At 39.6% G+C, this 19,544-nt stretch overlaps 1 protein-coding gene across 1 annotated transcript in view; it reads right to left on the reverse strand.

Annotated features, from left to right (window-relative positions):
* Positions 1-17,125, reverse strand: part of RECK (reversion inducing cysteine rich protein with kazal motifs) — a 78,205-nt gene extending 61,080 nt beyond the window's left edge. The window contains exons 1-3 of the mRNA XM_043486916.1: positions 16,944-17,125; positions 3,291-3,349; positions 818-892 (exon numbers count right to left, since the gene is read on the reverse strand). Of these exons, the coding sequence (XP_043342851.1) occupies positions 818-892; positions 3,291-3,349; positions 16,944-17,043 (234 nt within the window). The 5' untranslated portion in view covers positions 17,044-17,125. The remainder of the gene's footprint in view (positions 1-817; positions 893-3,290; positions 3,350-16,943) is intronic.
* Between the last annotated feature and the right edge of the window lie 2,419 nt (positions 17,126-19,544).

Raw genomic sequence — 19,544 nt, forward strand, 5'->3', positions numbered from 1 at the left:
TAATTTGATTATGTCTGTCTCTATACAATCAATGATCTAGAAGCATCAACCAGCTATTTGGGGAAGAAAAAACAGAAATGAGATGTAAAAATACTGCTTGCTGTTTTCTCAACTTCCCATCTGGGATACTAAAGACAAGTATGGTTACTCAGGATGTTTACTGGAATAACTGTTTCTAAGCACAGAGATAAAAGTGCCTGTTGAGTGACTAAAGTAAAATATGTCAGTCAGAACTGTTTGATCATAAACTTTCCCATTTAACCCAACCTACCTTATCTAAACAGGCTTTCTCATGCCAGTTCAGACTTTCTTAGCTTAGCCATGAGCATCCCAAACAAGGGATGGTCCATGCATTAGAGACATTTTAAGTTACATGATTCAGACAGGCATGCAATGTATCTATAGTACACCAGAAAATGAGAAGACAGAAGTAATGAGAAATTACACATTTTCCCTTACCCTAAATCTGACTTTTTAAACATTAAAATAAATATAAGATTTAGCTATGGTTTTCATAAAATTGTCAAAATATAATAAGTAAAATTCTCAATTTCAGATAAACTATTATGAAATTTAAAGACTAGAACATATTTTTATATAATACTGTTCTTATACCTACATCATAAACAACAAAAGATAAAAGACAATATTCCATCTAGCAATTTGTATGAAGATCTTTTTAAAGTATCCAGTTAAATCTAACATTTTACTTTGACCACAAACCCCAATCACTCTGAAAAATTTGCTAAATCAAAAGTAACTCAATAGAGTGCTTCATTAGACAAAAACTTCCATAGTTAAGTTAAACAATACCTACCATTGTTTCAGGGCAATAATCTGGGGCTCGCTGCAACAGATGTTTTAGTCGCGATTCACTTTTTGAGGAAAATATCTACTTGACAAAAACAAAAAAAAGTTTTAAGGCATTTTTTCAATAAGAAAATGGAAGAGGTAAATTTTTTTATCCTCTAGGTTTATCAGTTGTCTAGAATATTTTCCAATTTCCCTTCATAAATGTGCTTTATTATAAAACATCAGTCCTGACTTCTTATATAAATTCAAATTCTAAAAGTTTTAATTTCAAATCTCCAACTGCCTTCACACAGTGGTTTTCACTGATAATTCAGCAACTTACCCTACTAACTTCCTAACTTCCTACAGCCATCAAGTGCATTCGTATTCACTCCAAATCAAAACCTATCAGTAGAATACCCTCTCTTCATTCCTCACTGGTTGAAGAATTAAAGATTCCTTATTCCTGCCCTTCTCACTGTCAGTGAGCTCTGCCGGTTTCAGCATCCTAGCCTCTCACTCCTCTGGTGATTGGGATGACTGACTTACCTGACTATTGAGTCTGACCAGGGAAAGTGAATCCTATTTTTACCTCTCTTCCTCTGCAAGTAAGTCTATCTGGAGTTTAGTGCATACCTGGAGATAAATGCTACCTACATTCAGCATTTGTGTAACTAGAAATAAAGTAATTTGGTCAGGGAAGAACTTGGTCAGGGAAGAATTTTTTTAATTAGGATGACTATAGTATTCACTTACTTTGCTACATTATAGAATTTTAAACACTTTATATTTTAAGAAATTAGTCCTCACCTTTTGCGAGTACCTCATAAAAATAATTTACCCTATGGAACATTAGTGGAAAAAACAAGAGGAAACAAGGCAAAAGTCAGAAAAGGAGTGCTTCCAAAAGTAGGAGAGTTACTTTAAAAGCTCTCTTATGGTGACACCATCAAGAGGCCATTTTTGCTTTTAAAAAGCTATTGCTCTGACAGTAAATTTGCAGAAAACTTAATCTACTATAGTGTTTTGACATGAATTCTCTAGCAGCTATTTAGGTAAGACATCTTGTTATACTTAGAGTATCTTGAAAAACCTTTTTAATCCCTGTTAGGTAGTGCTCTCATTTTTAGGAAGTAACAAAATCCAGGTTATTACTTGAAAACTCCTCAAAAGATGATTGAGGTCATTAATTCTCAACTGGTAAGGCTACAACTACACAATCAAGATGATGAAAGAAAAGTAAGACATTATGAACAGTTATTGTCTCAGTGGAACTTGCCTTAAAAAGGTTCAAGCAGAACTACAGGAAAGTTTCAAAGGTAAGGAAATCAGTCCTGAATATTCATTGGAAGGACTGATGCTGAAACTCCCAATACTTTGACCACCTGATGCAAAGAACTGACTCATTTAAAAGACCCTGATGCTGGGAAAGACTGATGGCAGGAGGAGAAGGGGACAACAGAGGATCAGATGGTTGGATGGCATCACCGACTCAATGGACATGAGTTTGAGTAAACTCCGGGAGTTGGTGATGGACAGAGAGGCCTGGTGTGCTGCAGTCCATGGGGTCGCAAAGAGTTGGACACGACTGAGCGACTGAACTGAACTGAACTGAGTACAATGAGCACCCACATAAGCCTTCATCTAAATTCACCCATTATTAACATTTGCTTTAACTTTCTCTACATATGCACGTTATTTTTATTACTTTGATGAAACATTTAGAATTCATTATAGACATGATCATTCATTTCTAAATTCCAGCATGTATCTTCTAAGAATAAGGACACCATTCTAACTAACCACAATACAATCATCAGATTCAGTTCGCAGCACTGGTAGGTACATTATTATTATAGCTCGTATTTAAATGTCACCAATTTATCTCAATCACATGCTCTATAGCAGTCTTTTTTTTTTTTTTTTTAATTCCAGGACCCAATACAGAATTATGCACTGCATTTAGTTGTCATGTCTCTTTAGTTTCCTTTAATCTGGAAGTTTCTTGTGTGTTCTTTGAGGCCTCAGAAACTGCAGCCTGCCAGGCTCCTCTGTCCACGGGATTTTCCAGGCAAGAATACTGGAGTGCACTGCCTTTTCCTACTCCAGGGGATATTCCCAACCCAGGAATCAAACCAAACCCATCTCTCTTGTGTCTCCTGTATTAGGAGGCGGGTTCTTTACCACTAGCACCACCTAGGAATTCCTGGGACGTTTCTTGACCTTTGTTTTTATAACACTGATATCTCTAAAGGGTACAGGTGGTTGTTTTGAGGAATATCCCTCAATCTGGGTTTGCCATATTGTTTCCTCAGGATCCAGGTTATGTATTTTGGGTAGGAATCCCACTTCAGATACTGTGCTCCACTATGTTCGCAGACTCATGTTAACTTGTTCCATTACTGCTGATGTGAACTGACCATTTAAGTGCTGTCCAACAGATTTCTCTAAAACAATTACACTAAACAATATCCTCTATAATTATCAAGCAAGCTTACCTGTTCACAAACATCACGGCACATCTGGTTATCCTTTGAATGATTACAACACAGTGCACCTAGGGAGAAAAAATAAACACCCAATATTGCCTATTGTTAAAACAATGATTAAGCTAAGTCAGATGGTTACACAAACCACTTATTCGACAGATTATTACTATTATTATCCATTTTAACTCAACAAAGCTTTGTTGTGTACCTATTTCAAGTCAAAGATGGTGCTATTTGAGGACACGGTTATTGCCTTTAAGAAGCTTGTGATCTAACAGGGGAGACTGTCATTTAATAATAATCGCTACTATGTACTGTGTACTTTTCATGTGCCAGAATTTTACTATTTGCTTTATGATTATCTTATTCAACCCTCAACAATTATCCTATGGACTATATTCTATTATTATACCTATAAAGGAAGGTTAAATGATAAAAAGATAGTGAATTTTGTTTTGGACGTGTTAAATGTAAGTCTCCATTATCTCAGTGAAATAAATAGAGATTAGGTTTGAAAACAAAAAGAGTTGAGGGCTTGAGGTGAGGTTGTATATGTCTCTGAATAGCCACTGGGAGAACAAAGGAAGCAACTATAAATGTTTCTCAAACTTTTTTCTATGAAACACTGTTTCATGATGTGTTAATATCTATTCCTCAAGAGAAAATGTTTCATGTTCAAATAAATTAGGAAACAAAGGATTAAAAAGTTAAAGAGAATTTTTTAAAAAATCATTTTATTTTATTTTTATCCTCTGGAGAAGGGAATGGTAACTCACTCCAGTATTCTTGTCTGGAGAATCCCACAGACAGAGGAGCCTGGCAGGGCTACAGTCTATGGGGTCGCAAAGAGTCAGAGAGGACTGAGCGACTACACTTTAATACCGTTTTTAATTTATTTTTTTAACACCAAAAACATTTTGCACTGGGGTATAGCTGATCTTAAATTCTTAAGATTTTGAGAAATTTCTTTCTCAAATCTGAGAAAATTCTTAAAGACATGGGAATACCTGACCTGACTCCTGAGAAATTTGTATGCAGGTCAAGAAGCAACAGGTAGAACTGGACATGGAACAACATATTGGTTCCAAATCGGGAAAGGAGTATGTCAAGACTGTATATTGTCACCCTGTTTATTTAACTTATATGCAGAGTACATCATGCAAAATGCTGGGCTGGATGAAGTACAAGCTGGAATCAAGATTGCTGGGAAAAATCTCAATAATCTTAGATATGCAGATGACACCACCCTTATGGCAGAAAGCAAAGAAGAACTAAATAGCCTCTTGATGAAAGTGAAAGAGGAGAGTGAAAAAGTTGGCTTAAAACTCAACATTCACAAAACTAAGATCATGGCATCTGATCCCATCAATTCATGGCAAATAGATGGGGAAACAATGGAAACAGTGACAGACTTTATTTTGGGGGGCTCCAAAATCACTGCAATGGTGACTGCAGCCATGAAATTAAGACACTTACTCCTTGCAAGAAAAGCTATGACCAACCTAGACAGCACATTAAAAAGCAGACGTTACTTTGCCAACAAAGGTCTGTCTAGTCAAAGCTGTGGTTCCTCCAGTGGTCATGTATGGATTTGACAGTTGGACTATAAAGAAAGCTGAGCACTGAAGAATTGATGCTTTTGAACTGTGGTGTTGCAAAAGACTGAGAGTCCCTTGGACAGCAAGGAGATCAAATCAGTCAATTCTAAATGAAATCAACCCTGAACATTCATTGGAAGGACTGATGCTGAAGCTGAAACTCCTATACTCTTGCCACCTGATGCGAAGAACTGACTCACTGAAAAAGACCCTGATGCTGGGAAAGATTGAGGGCAGGAGGAGAAGGGGACAACAGAGGACGAGATAGTTGGATGGCATCACCGACTCAATGAATATGAGTCTGAGTAAGCTCTGGGAGTTGGTGATGGACAGGGGAGCCTGGCGTGCTGCAGTCCATGGAGTCACAAAGAGTTGGATCTGACTGAGTGACTGACCTGAACTGAACAGCCAATCAATAATGTGACAGTTTCAGGTGAATAGCGAAGGGACTCAGTCATATACGTACACGTATCCATTCTCTCCCAAACCCACTCCCATCCACGCTGGCACAGAACACTGGGCAGAGTTCCATGTGCTATACAATTGGTTTTTGTTGGTTATCCATTTTAAATATAGCAGGGTGTACATAACTTCCCAAAGTCCTTAACTATTCCTTCACACAACCCCCAACCATAAGTTCGTTTTCTAAGTCTGTGAGTCTCTGTTTTGTAAGTAAATTCATTTGTATCATTTCTTTTTAGATTCCACATATAAGGGATGTCATATATTTCTCCTTCTCTGACTTATTTCACTCGTACGACACTCTCTAGGTCTACCCATGTTGCTGCAAATGGCCTTATTTCCTTCTTTTTAATAGATGAATAAAATTCCTTTGTAGACATATATGCGCGTGCACGCGTGTGTGTATATATATATATACACCACATCTTCTTTATCCATTCCTCTGTCAATGGACATTTAAACTCTTCCCATGTCTTGTAAACAGTGCTGCCCTGAACACTGGGGTGCATGTATCTTTTCAGGCCATGTTTTTCTCTGGATATATGTCCCTGAGTGGGATTGCAGAGTGATATGATAGCTCTAGTTTTAGTTTTTTAAGGAACCCCCATACTGTTCTCCACAACAAGTGGCTGTACCAACTTACATTCCCACCAACAGTAGCAAGAGGGTTCCCTTTAAAGAGAATTCTTTACTGGACTTTATGAAACCTTTAATATGTTAATATGCATCATTAACTCCTAAAAGGGATCTAAGTTTCTCAGAGCACAAGATATTTTTCTCATGCCACTTATTTTACATCTCAGCATGCCAATTTGAGAAACATCACAGAAAAGGAAAAATGTTGCCAAGCAGCATTATGGGCCCAGAAAAATTAATAAACTAGTGATATAGATAATCAGCAGGGGCATGTCATTATTCTACACTGAAGCTAACTGGGAAAAAAGATAAAGCTGAATTGATCAAGGGCTGTTTAGAGAGTGCTAAATCAAAAGTGACAGGGACATGAAAAGATTGCATTTCAGGCAGCTAGATCCAATACAATGCCTACATATGTGTGCGTGTATATATACACGCACACATATATATCAATCTCTTTAAATGAAATCTATATAATTTCAGTATATAAAATAGATGACAGCAGAGCTTTTTTGATTGAAGGTAAGATTGGTATTGGGAAGAAATGAATGAATAAAAAAGGTTCTCTTTAGCTCTTACCAACATCCTTTTAAGCACAAAACTGATATTGTTAATCCATAAAACAATAACAGGGCATATGATATTACTAACATATTGCTACAGTTTAGTTTCATAAAACACTATTGTGGGGCAGGCTTTCTAATGCTATATGGAAAAGGGTGTCTTAAAGTTTTAACATTTTACTTAAAAATTCTGAAAAATAGCATTGAAACAAGTATACTATCAAGAGTGAAACAGATCACCAGCCCAGGTTGGATGCATGAGACAAGTGCTCAGGGCTGGTGCACTGGCAAGACCCAGAGGGATGGGATGGAGAGGGAGGCGGGAGTGGGGATCAGGAAGGGGAACACATGTAAATCCATGGCTGATTCATGTCAATGTATGGCAAAACCCACTACAATATTGTAAAGTAATTAGCCTCCAACTAATAAAAATAAATGGGGAAAAAAAAAATTCTGAAAAAGTGAAAGTGAAGTCGCTCAGTCGTATCTGACTCTTTGCAACCCTATGGACTATAGCCCATCAGGCTCCTCCATCCATGGGATTTTCCAGGCAAGAATACTGGAGTGAGTTGCCATTTTCCAGCATATAGAAATTCCATTAAGTTTCAGAAATTAAAAAAATTCCTTGTTTATAGGCTGTAGCTACCTTCTTAGAAGCACTGAATTCAAGGATGGGCCCAATCACTAATAAGACTTTCTCACAACACCCCTCTCTTCTCTGCCATGCCACACCATGCTGAATCCCCTCCCTTCTAAGATTCTGTTATGTCCCCAGCCTCATTAGAATGAAGACAGGCAAGAATTGAAAGGTGGGGGCGGGGGATCTTCTGTGTGATATCGATGGGATCTTTTGAAGTGCTCAAGTTGTTGCCACTTTCTACTATCTTCCAACACAAAGCTCACATGAGGGCAGAAAATCCAGCTGAAGGAGAGCAAAGATAACTCAGAATAATACATGATCCCCATAAGCACAGGTTTAGCAAAGAGTAAACAGGCAGGAATTTTTGGAAAAAAAGTTTCTTGGAGCAAAGGTCTATTTAGAGCAGAAATATGAAATATGTCACAATTAAAACTCCAATAACAATGAAAGATTTGTTAAAAATATAAAGGTTTATTTTTTCCTATTTAATGGTGAAAGTCAAATTTATAGTGGGGTGACCCCCAAAGTTAGATTTTTAAAATGATTCACTTTTTCATTAAGAAATCCAAAAATCTGGAAAAGAAGAAAAATGATCTAATATTCCCACTGTCCTGTCAGAACGTGTATTTACATATTTCTTTCTAGTCTTTCCAAAAGCCTTCTGAAATTTCTGACAGAATGGGATTAGAGAGCAGCCTGAAGTCTTCTAGTAGTAATGCCCTTCCCCCTCCTAACCAAGCATTCCTCTGTAATAATACATTTCCTCTCTTGAGAGGAACTGCCACCCTCCTAGAACAGGCTAGGGGACCTATACTACATCACGTTTTCCACATTTTATTTTTAACCTTAGTCATCATTATATTTGTACACTTTTTTTTCTTTGAAACAACAAAAACTTACTAGACTCAAACACTGCATACTTTTAAAGAAATGTCTATAAACAGACATTAACTCATATGCCTTCATTAAGAATGAGGGCAAAGGATTCAAATGCAATTAATGTGGCAATTAAAGGTCTTTGTCTTTTCAGAGCTTTTAAAATGGATTAATTGGGTCATTCAACTATTACAGTACAAAAAATTCTTGAAGGCCTAATTTTTATACAAAAAAAGACAGTAAATTCTAGAAATGCTTTGTTTTTCTAATTTGATTCTAACCTAATTTCTGGTTCTTCAAGAATAGTTTAAAACTCTGGTTATTTAAAAAAAAATGGAATTGAACAGATAAAGGTAAATTAGTTCAAAATAACACTTGATATTGACAGGATGAAAATAAATAGCACAGATATCATCCTTATTAAAGACATAAGGATGAGTGTCATATTTTGCATTCTTATTTCAAAACTCTGAAAATATAAAATTAATAAAAACCCAAAAGTGATTACTAAAAGCCACGTATTTGGGGTTTAAGAGGGTATTAGGGTAACCTAGAAATATTCTAGCAGAATTACCCAGAATTACCCAGGATTAATTAGAAACATCAAGGGCTGGCTGCTGGTTTGGGCCACGCGCCTACTAAAGACAGGCAAGTAAGCGGGAAGCACATGCTCCAGCCACAAGGGAAAAATGCAACTTCTGAGACCAACTAGCATTTAAAAAAACAATTACACACCCTAATCTAGAACTAAAATATTCATAGAATTATAGGATATTTGAAGTTAAAAGAGATTTTGCTACACAAGCCTCCCCAAACCTCAATTTGGTTAATGAAAAGCCAGTATTGTTTTCTTTTCTAAAGAAAATAAAGATTCCTTCTAATTAATGTATTTTTAGAGAATTACTAAAACAGAATATATATATCCTGCACTACTGAAAGGGAATGAACTAAATCTGAGCTGATACTGCAAAAAGGTCATTCCAAATAAAAAAAGTATGTTAATTTTAAAAATCTTATCTTATTTTAAAATCTTTATTTCCAAAACAGCCTGGAAATTGACCATCCCTTAAAAACATTGAAATGACAACTGCCACTTTAACTTATAAATGCATTCTTACAATTGTCACATTTATCCCTTGGAAGATGGATATGTGCCTGTGTATATATATAAACACTGCACCTTTTTCTTGACTCATTTACAAGTTACAGATATCCTCCACTGCTTGCCTCAAACTATAATGCTACAACTGCCAATTAGGTTCATTCTCTTCTGTTATCAATATGACTGCCAGATTAATTTTTTAAATTACTTTTCATGATGTCACTCTTTTAATCAAGGGTTCACAATGGCTTCCTGCTATTTCAGTTCTAAATTTTCTTAAGTCTTCTTCTTACCTCCCCTCCCCTGATCTTCTATTATTTTTTAACAAGGAAAGCCTATTATTTATATAATAATACCTTGAACACAGCCTTCTGCTTGTAATGCTTAGTGCCCGCTTTCCAGCTGACATAAATCCCAAACATCTTTCAAGGCTTAAAATTAAGCCCCATCTCAACTCTAAGTAAGCCTTTCTTCTCTAACAACTCCGGGCCATGTTGTTTTTTTGGTTAATGTCTTACTATTCCAGTCAAAACTGAAAACTTTAACACTTAACTCTAATAATTTCATGTGTGTACTAACGGTATTTCCAGACTGAATGGGAACTCCTTGTACACAATTTAGCACAGTGCTCAGCTCAAAAAATTTTCTTAATCACTGGTTAATAAGTAATAATTTCCTACTTATGCAAAGTATTTTTAATCAGAAAAAAATGTATGAGAAGTTTATTTCTCCCACTGTACCACTGTCATACCACATTTCCCATGGTGACCAAGCCATAATTTAGCACACATCGTAAGAGTTATTGACCCAGGTCAAAAGATAGGCTGGACCCAAACATATGCACAGGCACAGAGGTATGTACCCAGAGGGTGGTGGGCTCTACAGACACCAGGTCAAGATGAGCTGGAGCTAAGGAAGTTTTATGGTGTAGAGAAACCACGAGTAAGAAGAGGAAGCTGGTGGTGGAGAATGGGAAAGGCAAGAGATGTACAGAGACAAGCTATGAGAGACAGAGGGAGACTGTCTCTAAAAGTAGTCTTGGCTCCTGGCAGCTTTCCAGTTCCCACAGCAGTCCCTGAGGTTGTGCTCAATTTCCTATCCTTGGATTTCCATGTTCCCTGTTAGATGCTATCTAGCTAGCTCCCTACTCCTGAGCTACCTTGGTTTCTGTTCTTTTGGGGGTCAAAAGACCCTAAAAACATTATCATACATCATTATGAAACAACTAAGCAAATGACTCCTCAGATCCACCCCTACCCCACAGACGCTAATAGCCAGTATTCTTGGATAATTTTCTCCATTCTATGCCATCTATTCCCACCAATAAAACGAGGGATCTCAAAGTATTTCTGTCTGGCTCCCAATGATATATTCCATGGTCAAAATGTTTCTCCTAATACTTGTTACACTTTTCTTGAAGTCTTCTTCATGTAAGTTATGTGCTCTACATCATGTACTACCTATTTGACTAAATCGTATGATTTTTCCTCAAATATATTCAGATTTAGAATATAAATGGAAATGTACTAATATAACTACACAATACTAGTAATGCAGATATTACACACTTTTTGGTGATATTTAATGTCTGATATTCAAACTAAACCATAAACCCCATAAAAGCAGAGACCACATCTGTTTTCGTTTACCACACTATGTACCTAATGCTTGTCACGGTGTCTGGCACTATTAACCCCTCAACGAATATTTGCTCAATGGAATACTTACAGGTATGACATTTAATTTAGTAAGCAATGGACCAAGGGGAATTATTCCTAATATCCACCTTAAACATGTAAGAAAACAGAAATTTTGATTCTCTTCCTGACTCACCTGCCAAACCTCCAACTTACTTCTCCCCATCATCTTGACCTCAGTAAATAGCAACACTTTCCACTAAGTTGCTCAAGGTGAAAATCTAGAAATAATCTTTAATTCCTGTTTCCCTCACTTTCCACATCCAATCCATTAGTAATATATTCTGAATTTGTCCTCTTTAATCTCCACCATCACTCTAATTATTATCTCCTGCTTCGACTACTACAGTGGCCTAATAGCTCTGCTTTTATTCCTACCCTCTTAAAATAACTTTTTTTATTCAGCAGTCCGTGTGATCTAAAACAGAAATGAAAGCATACATCTCTTAAAGGTCCACTGGTTTCTATTTGCACATACAATAATATCCACAGTCCTTATGTGGCTTTTTGCAAGGCTCAGTACTACCTGCATGCGTGTGTGCTAAATCGCTTCAGCTGTGTCCAACTCTCCTGAGTTCAGTTCAGTTCTGTTGCTGCTCAGTTGTGTCCGACTCTTTACGACCCCATGGAATGCAGCATGCCAGGCCTCCCTGTCCATCACCAACTCCCAGAGCTTACTCAGACTTATGTCCATCAAGTCAGTGATGCCATCTAACCATCTCATACTCTGTGGTCCCCTTCTCCTCCTGCCTTCAATCTTTTCCAGCATCAGGGTCTTTTCCAGTGAGTCAGTTCTTCGCATCAGGTGGCCAAAGTGTTGGAGTTTCAGCTTCAGCATCAGTCCTTCCAATGAATATTCAGGGCTGATTTCCTTTAGGACGGACTGGTTGGATCTCCTTGCACTCCAAGGGACTTTCAAGAGTCTTCTCCAACACCACAGTTCAAAAGCATCAATTCTTCAGTGCTCAGCTTTCTTTATAGTCCAATTCTCAAATCCATACATGACTACTGGAAGAACCATAGCTTTGACTAGACAGACCTTTGTCAGCAAAGTAACATCTCTGCTTTTTAATGTGCTGTCTAGGTGGGTCATAGCTTTTCTGCCAAGGAGCAAGCATCTTTTAATTTCATTGCTGCAGTCACCATCTGCAGTGATTTTGGAGCCCCCAAAAATAAAGTCTGTCACTGTTTCCATTGTTTCCCCATCTATTTGCCATGAATTGATGGGATCAGATGCCATGATCTTAGTTTTGTGAATGCTGAGTTTTAGGCCAACTTTTTCACTCTCCTCTTTCACTTTCATCAAGAGGCTATTTAGTTCTTCTTTGCTTTCTGCCATAAGGGTGGTGTCATCTGCATATCTAAGATTATTGAGATTTTTCCCAGCAATCTTGATTCCAGCTTGTACTTCATCCAGCCCAGCATTTTGCATGATGTACTCTGCATATAAGTTAAATAAACAGGGTGACAGTATACAGCCTTGACGTACTCCTTTCCTGATTTGGAAGCAGTCTGTTGTTCCATGTCCAGTTCTACCTGTTGCTTCTTGACCTGCATACAGATTTCTCAGGAGGCAGGTCAGTTGGTCTGGTATTCCCATCTCTTTAAGAATTTTCCACAGTTTGTTGTGATCCACACAGCCAAAGTCTTTGGCATGGTCAATAAAGTAGAAGTAGATGTTTTTCTGGAACTCTCTCACTTTTTCGATGATCCAATGGATGTTGGCAATTTGATCTCTGGTTCCTCTGCCTTTTCTAAAACCAGCTTGAACATCTGGAAGTTCATGGTTTTCGTACTATTGAAGGCTGGCTTGGAGAATTTTGAACATTACTTTGCAAGCGTGTGAGATGAGTTCAATTATGTGGTAGTTTGAACATTCTTTGGCATTGCCTTTCTTTGGGATTGGAATGAAAATTGACCTTTTCCAGTCCTGTGGCCACTGCTGAATTTTCCAAATTTGCTGGCATATTGAGTGCAGCACTTTCACAGCATCATCTTTTAGGATTTGAAATAGCTCAACTAGAATTCCGTCACCTCTACTAGTTTTTTTTTGAAGTGATGCTTCCTAAGGCCCACTTGACTTCACATTCCAAGATGTCTGGCTCTAATCCAGTGATCATACCATCATGGTTATCTGGGTCATGAAGATCTTTCTGTATAGTTATTCTGTGTATTCTTGCTACCTCTTCTTAATATCTTCTGCTTCTGTTAGGTCCATACCACTTCTGTCCTTTATTGTGCCCATCTTTGCATGAAATGTTCCCTTGGCATCTCTAATTTTCTTGAAGAGATCTCTGGTCTTTCCCATTCTGTTGTTTTCTGACTCTCCTAGCCCTGGCTGATTCACCTGCTCACTATGATGAAACCATACTGACCTTCAATTTCTTCTTGCTTCAGGGCCTGTGCACTTTCTGGTCCCCACCCTGATCTTTCCCTAAGGACAGCACCTTTGGTCTTTAGATTTCAGTTCAGAACTTTACCCTCTCAAAGAAGCCTTTTTTGACATCATTATGTAAAGAACCACTCCTCACTACTCACACAATTCTTTATGCTACCCTCTAGCTTCCTTCACAGCATATTTATAACTACTAGAAATCATTTTATTTATGTTTATTTTCTATCACCAACTCAATCAACATGAATCTGAGCAATCTCCAGGAGATAGTGAAAGACAGGGAAGCTCCAGTCCAAGGGGTCGAAAAGAGTTGGACATGACTTAGTTACTGAACAACAGTCTATTCCCCCTCTACTAGAAATCTAAGCCCCTTGAAAGCAGTAACCCTGAACCTAAAACAGTGCCTGACATATAGTAAGCATGCACATTTTTTTGAATAAACTGTTGCAGTATCTATTTTGCCCTTTTAAAAAACCACATTTATAATATATAAAAACCACCTGTTTGACATCATTCCACTTTCTTCAAAAAGTGGCAAAGAAAAAAAAAAAAAAAGTGGCAAAGGGTGAAAGGTATGATTAATGAAAGACTTTAAATCTATGACTATAAGACAGGAACTTTTAGTAGCATACCAGAATAAACTGTTATATCTGGTTTCTCACCAATTTTAGCTCCTTTTACAGTGTGGGCCAAGATAGTTCTGTTTGAAAGGAAAGAGGATCTGTTTCTTATTACATTCCCCCAGATAGGCGGTCACTTTTTCTAACTTAAAATTCATTACACTCTTTTTCAGGATCCTAGGCTATTACATAATTTCTTAAATGTCAACTTATTGAAACCTAGACCTTAATGTTACATTTTTCTCTCTTTAGTACTATTAGAAAATATCTTAGATAGAAACAGAGCTACTATCAGGTGCCATGACACACAGATTCTCAGACTGTAACACAGGGTTCCAGCCCATCCTTCAAAGGAAACACTAGAGGTGCTGGGGAGGAGAGTTGGGGGTCAAGGAGACCAGAAAGTACACTGTGGAAGTGTGGCATTACTCCAATGTACAGGGTGTGGCCAAACTTCACAAGAGATAATAACTAGCAAGTCAAATCATTCCTTCCCTCTCCTCCAACAGGAATGAAATCTCCAAGTCAGAACAAATAAGACTTGTAAAATGTTTTATACCAGAGGGACAGGATTACCCAACCTTGGATTGGGTAAGGAGATGAGAACGAAGACTGAGCGGGAATACAAGTCAGGCCTTCATTGAAACACAATTTAATATTGTTTTCTTAATTTTTGTCTAGGATTGAGGAACATTTTCCACACTTTATACAAATCCACAGTGGAAGCCTTTGTTCATTATATTACTCAGTGTCCTTTATGTAAGGAAGCAGGCAACATATGCCTAAGAATTTAGTACAAGAGACAATTCTCACTTTTACATCAAACTTGGGGGTTTTCCTTTTTTACCAAACAATGCAAATTCTGTGTTGTCATGGATGTTTTGAACTGGTAGGGCCTTTAGAAATCTGCTAGCCCAGAATTTCCTAAATTGGGATTGAGGTGCTATGAAGAAAAAAACAGTTCTTTAAGCAAACAAGTTTCTTTCTTTGCATAACAATTTTACTGAGATAAAAGTCACGTTAAATTAATCAAACAAGGATACCACTAGACTGAGGTGGTCAATTCCTTAGTAGCCTACCTAAGTAAACCAAAACTTAAGCCTATAATGCCCCAAGGTTAAAAGATCAGAATCCTAAGGACAATCAATCAGGAACAGTCACCTGGGCTTTCCCAAATAAGACACCTGCTCAAACCATAGCCAATCAAATATTTCCTTGCTTCATCTCCACCTTTTCTATAAAAGTCCTTCCTGAGCTCCTGTTACTTCCCATTTGGCACTGTCCAAATTCAAATAGATTTTTGCTCAAATAAACTTGCAATTTTAATATGACCCCGTCTATCTTTTAACAGTAACACATTATAAAATTCATCCTTTTAAAGTGTACCATTCAGTTGTTTTTAGTATATTCACAGACTTGTGCTCACTATTTTTCAATTTCAAACATTTTCATCACCCTGAAAAGAAACCTCATGCTCATTAGCAGTCATTTCCCCATTTCTCCATTCTCCCAGCACCAAGTTTAACCACAGGAATCTTTGCAAATTATTGTGAACCTAACCTGTTTGTGAATTTATAAGAGAGGGGTACAGTGTACAGTGTTTCCCAAACTTATTTAATAGCTAATATGTATTATCTCAATTATCACAATAAAAATCTATGAGAATCTTTATATACAATAAATGTAGATATTAAAGCACAAAGAATAAAGCTAACTAAATTTGTTCAAATACTCTTAACCATATTCTACTCTACTATTTCCCACAGAACTGACCAGCTGTGGGATAACAGGCAACTAGTTTTCTAATGAATCAAAACTTTGAAAGTGCTTTAATTCAATTTCTTTAACTTAAAGAGAAATATAGGGTCCAGGAAAGTAAGCTGATTTAGCCCCAAATATACAGCATTCTTTCTTTCTCCTTTGAGTTGTCTAATTGACAGCTTTGTTAGAACTCAATTATAATTAACCCCAGGCTCCTGACAATTCTCTCCCTTCTTTAAATATGCTTCACTTAAACAAAATCCTTTAACTCTGTAAGCTATCTCGAAACCTGTTGAGGCTGATTTTGCTCTTTCCAGGTGTGTCTCCTTGTGAGCAATGCACTTCTCCTCCACTTTTGCATGTATAAATCCCAGCCATCTTTTAATATCGAGTGAAGCTGGGGCATCACTCAATTTTCTTCCCAACCTGAGTGGATTATCATCCTCTCTCTCCTGTGTGCAGCCACAGCCCTCATCGCTTCATCTGGATACTTCTGCCCGGAATTGGAGCCGCTCCTGTCTTGTGGCACCCCACCCGCTCGCTAAAGCTCCTGGAGAGCAGACTTGGCAACAACTCCTAAAACCCTGCACGTGGGAGACACTCAGTAAGCACTGAACAGCTTCCTATCCACTCGTGGTCTAATTCCTCCAGAGCAAGAACAAAACTCTCCTCAAGTCAGCCCCCACAGAGAGAGTTCCCTGAAATCTAATCTCTCTCCTGCCAGAGTCCAGCGCTGTCTTGGAAACACTGCATACCTACAGCGAAGAGCAGCAGAATCGGATTTAGAAGACTTGGACCTAGTCTCTGCCTGAGACTTCAGAAGTCAGTCAGGCTGGAGGGCACATAAGTGCTCGCTGCCCGAGGTTGGCCTTTCTGAACCGAGGGTCAAGTAACAAGCAACAGTAACTGGCCAGGGTGGCGGTAAGGCGGCGGCCCCTCCAAAATCCCGTCCCACCCTCGCGACGGTCCTGGGCGAAGGCACTCCACGTTCTCCGGACAGAGGCCCGAGCCGGATGAGGGGATACGGGCTGAGCTGAGGGTTCCTGCTCGGTGGGTGACATAGGAAGGCCTCGAACCCAGGTCACCGCTTCCAGTTCAGGGGATCTGGGCGGAAAGAGGGAGGGTGGAGAGGGGTCCTGCTCGCCCCGCCTCAGTCCCTCCCGCCGCCTGCTGGGACCTCCCGACCCTGGGTCAGCAGACTTGGACCGGGTCTGGGGGTCGCCGGCACCCCCGCCCCCTGCTCCGCGCCATCTTGGAGAGCGGAGGAGACCGCTCTGGACCTCCCCGAACCGCTGCTCCAGCAGTTACTCACCCGCACTGCCCGGGGCCAGGCCCCCTGCCACCTCCGCGACCCCAGCCACCGTCAGGAGAAGCAGCAGCGCGCCTCGCGGGGAGGCCCTGACGGTCGCCATGTCCAGGCCTGGGGCTCCAGGGCCGCTAGATGCTCGGACCCAGCCTGCCCGCCGCGGCAACTCGCGGAGGCCCCGCCCTGGTGGCCCGGACCGCCGGTGATTGGCTGCGGCGCGAAACCCCGCCCCTCGGCCGCAAGGATTTTCCAAAACCTGCTGGGGGCGGGAACCTGCCCGAGACCCCGCTCTTTGTTAAGGCCCAGCGAGCTATCTGTCCGCTTCTGCGGCGGAATCTGGCAGCCGGCGTTCTCCAAGAGGCGAGTCAGAGGATGTCAGGGTTGCCAGGGTCCTAAGAACGCCTCGACCTCCCGAGGTTTGCGGATGCGGTCACTGAGGCTCAGCGAAGAGACCATCAGCCCAAGGTCACCGCAAGTTCTGAGAACTGGGGCACAGGCCAAGGCTGAACCAAAGGGAATTGTCCCTTTCACGTACTTCAGTCATCTTAATATCCTTTTTGCCGGACGCTGTCTCACACCCCAAGAGGGCGTGTCATCCGGGACAACTCCCCCTCCCCTGAAATCGGAGGGGCTCTGCCTCTGACAGTCTCCTGACAAGAGCCCAGGCAGGAGTTCGCCACCAAATCTCTTCGGCACGTGTAGCTTCACTGTGTCTTTGATGTTCTAAGGACACCTGATGTTCCCATTAGGACAGTGTGGAGAGGGGAATGCTTGTGTATCTAAATATGGAGAGCCTTGAAGGCCAGGCTGGGTTTAGACTTTAAGAAACGATTTGGAGGTGGGTCCGCTTATTATCAAAGCGTTCTCCAACCTCCACCCCGTTCCTATGTCTCTCTTCTCCCCCTCTTTTCCTTTTGTCAATTATGTAATACCTTTTTTCCTTTCCTCTTCCTTAAAAAGACAAAAAACAAACATAACCACAGTTACGTTTTAAAATATGGAATATCATTTAATATCCAGTGTTTACATTTTCCTTATTGTCTCATAATTTCCTTTTACAGTTTTCCAGCGCCAACCAAAGTCCACATATAGAAGTTCGTTTGTATGTCCTTTAGGTCTCTATCTATTGTCTCCTTTAGGAAAATGTGAATAAGTTACAATAATCTTTCTAAAACGTTTGTTCTGGCAACAACCCTCTTGCTTCTCTGAGAGACCACCTCTTTACTTACAGGATGGAATGATGTACGGTTATTCAACATGGTATCAGAGGCTTTCAGCATTTAGACCCAATCACCTTTACCAGTTTCATCTCACCTTATATCCCATTCCTCCCTAGGAGAGAAGAGTCAAAAAACCTTAGAGTTGCGCTGATATGGTAGCCACTAGCCACATGTGGCTGTTGAGTACTTGAAACATAGCAATTCCAAACTGAAATATGCTGGAACCAGATTTGGAAGACTTAGTATGAAAACAAGAACCTTGCTTATTTAACTTATATGCAGAGTACATCATGTGAAATGCCTGACTGTACAAAGCACAAGCTGGAATCAAGATTGCATGGAGAAATATCAATAACCTCAGATATGCACATGACATCACCCTTATGGCAGAAAGCGAAGAGGAATTAAAGAGCCTCTTGATGAAAGTGAAAAAGGAGAGTGAAAAAGCTGACTTAAAACTCAACATTCAAAAAACAAAGATCATGGCATCTGATCCCATCAATTCATGGCAAATAGATGGGGAAACAATGGAAACAGTGACAGATTATTTTCTTGGGTTCCAAAATCACTGCAGATGGTGACTGCAGCAATGAAATTAAAAGATGCTTGCTCCTTGGAAGAAAAGCTATGACAAACCTAGCATATTAAAAAGCAGAGATATTACTTTACCGACAAAGGTCCATCTAGTCAAAGCTATGGTTTTTCCAGTAGTCATGTATGGATATGAGAGTTGGACCATAAAGAAAGCTGAGCGCTGAAGAATTGATGCTTTTAAGCTGTGGTGTTGAAGAAGACTCTTGAGAGTCCCTTGGACTGCAAGAAGATCCAACCAGTCCATCCTAAAGGAAATCAGTCCTGAATATTCATTGGAAGGACTGATGCTGAAGCTGAAACTCCAACACTTTGGCCACCTGATGCGAAGAACTGACTCACTGGAAAAGACCCTGATGCTGGAAAAGATTGAAGGCAGGAGGAGAAAGGGACGACAGAGGATGAGATGGTTGGATGGCATCACTGACTCGATGGACATGAGTTTGAGCAAGCTCTGGGAGTTGGTGATGGACAGGGAGGCCTGGTGTGCTGCACTCCATGGGGTCGCAAAGAGTCAGACATGACTGAGCGACTGAACTGAAAATGTTATTAAAACTAATTTCACCTTTTTAAAAAAATTTGTTTTTGTTTAAAATGACTTTATTTTTTAGAGTGGTTTTAGGCTCACAGAAAAACTAAGCAGAAGTTACAGAGATTTCCCATATACCCCCTGCTTCAACATACAATATACTCACAGACCCCTCCGCTATCAACATCCCACACCACACTGGTGCATTTGTTACAACTGATGAAGCCGCACTGACACATCATTATCACCCAAAGTCCCCAGTTTACC

The sequence above is a fragment of the Cervus canadensis genome, chromosome 14 (genome assembly GCF_019320065.1).
Source record: "Cervus canadensis isolate Bull #8, Minnesota chromosome 14, ASM1932006v1, whole genome shotgun sequence".
Taxonomy (NCBI): domain Eukaryota; kingdom Metazoa; phylum Chordata; class Mammalia; order Artiodactyla; family Cervidae; genus Cervus; species Cervus canadensis.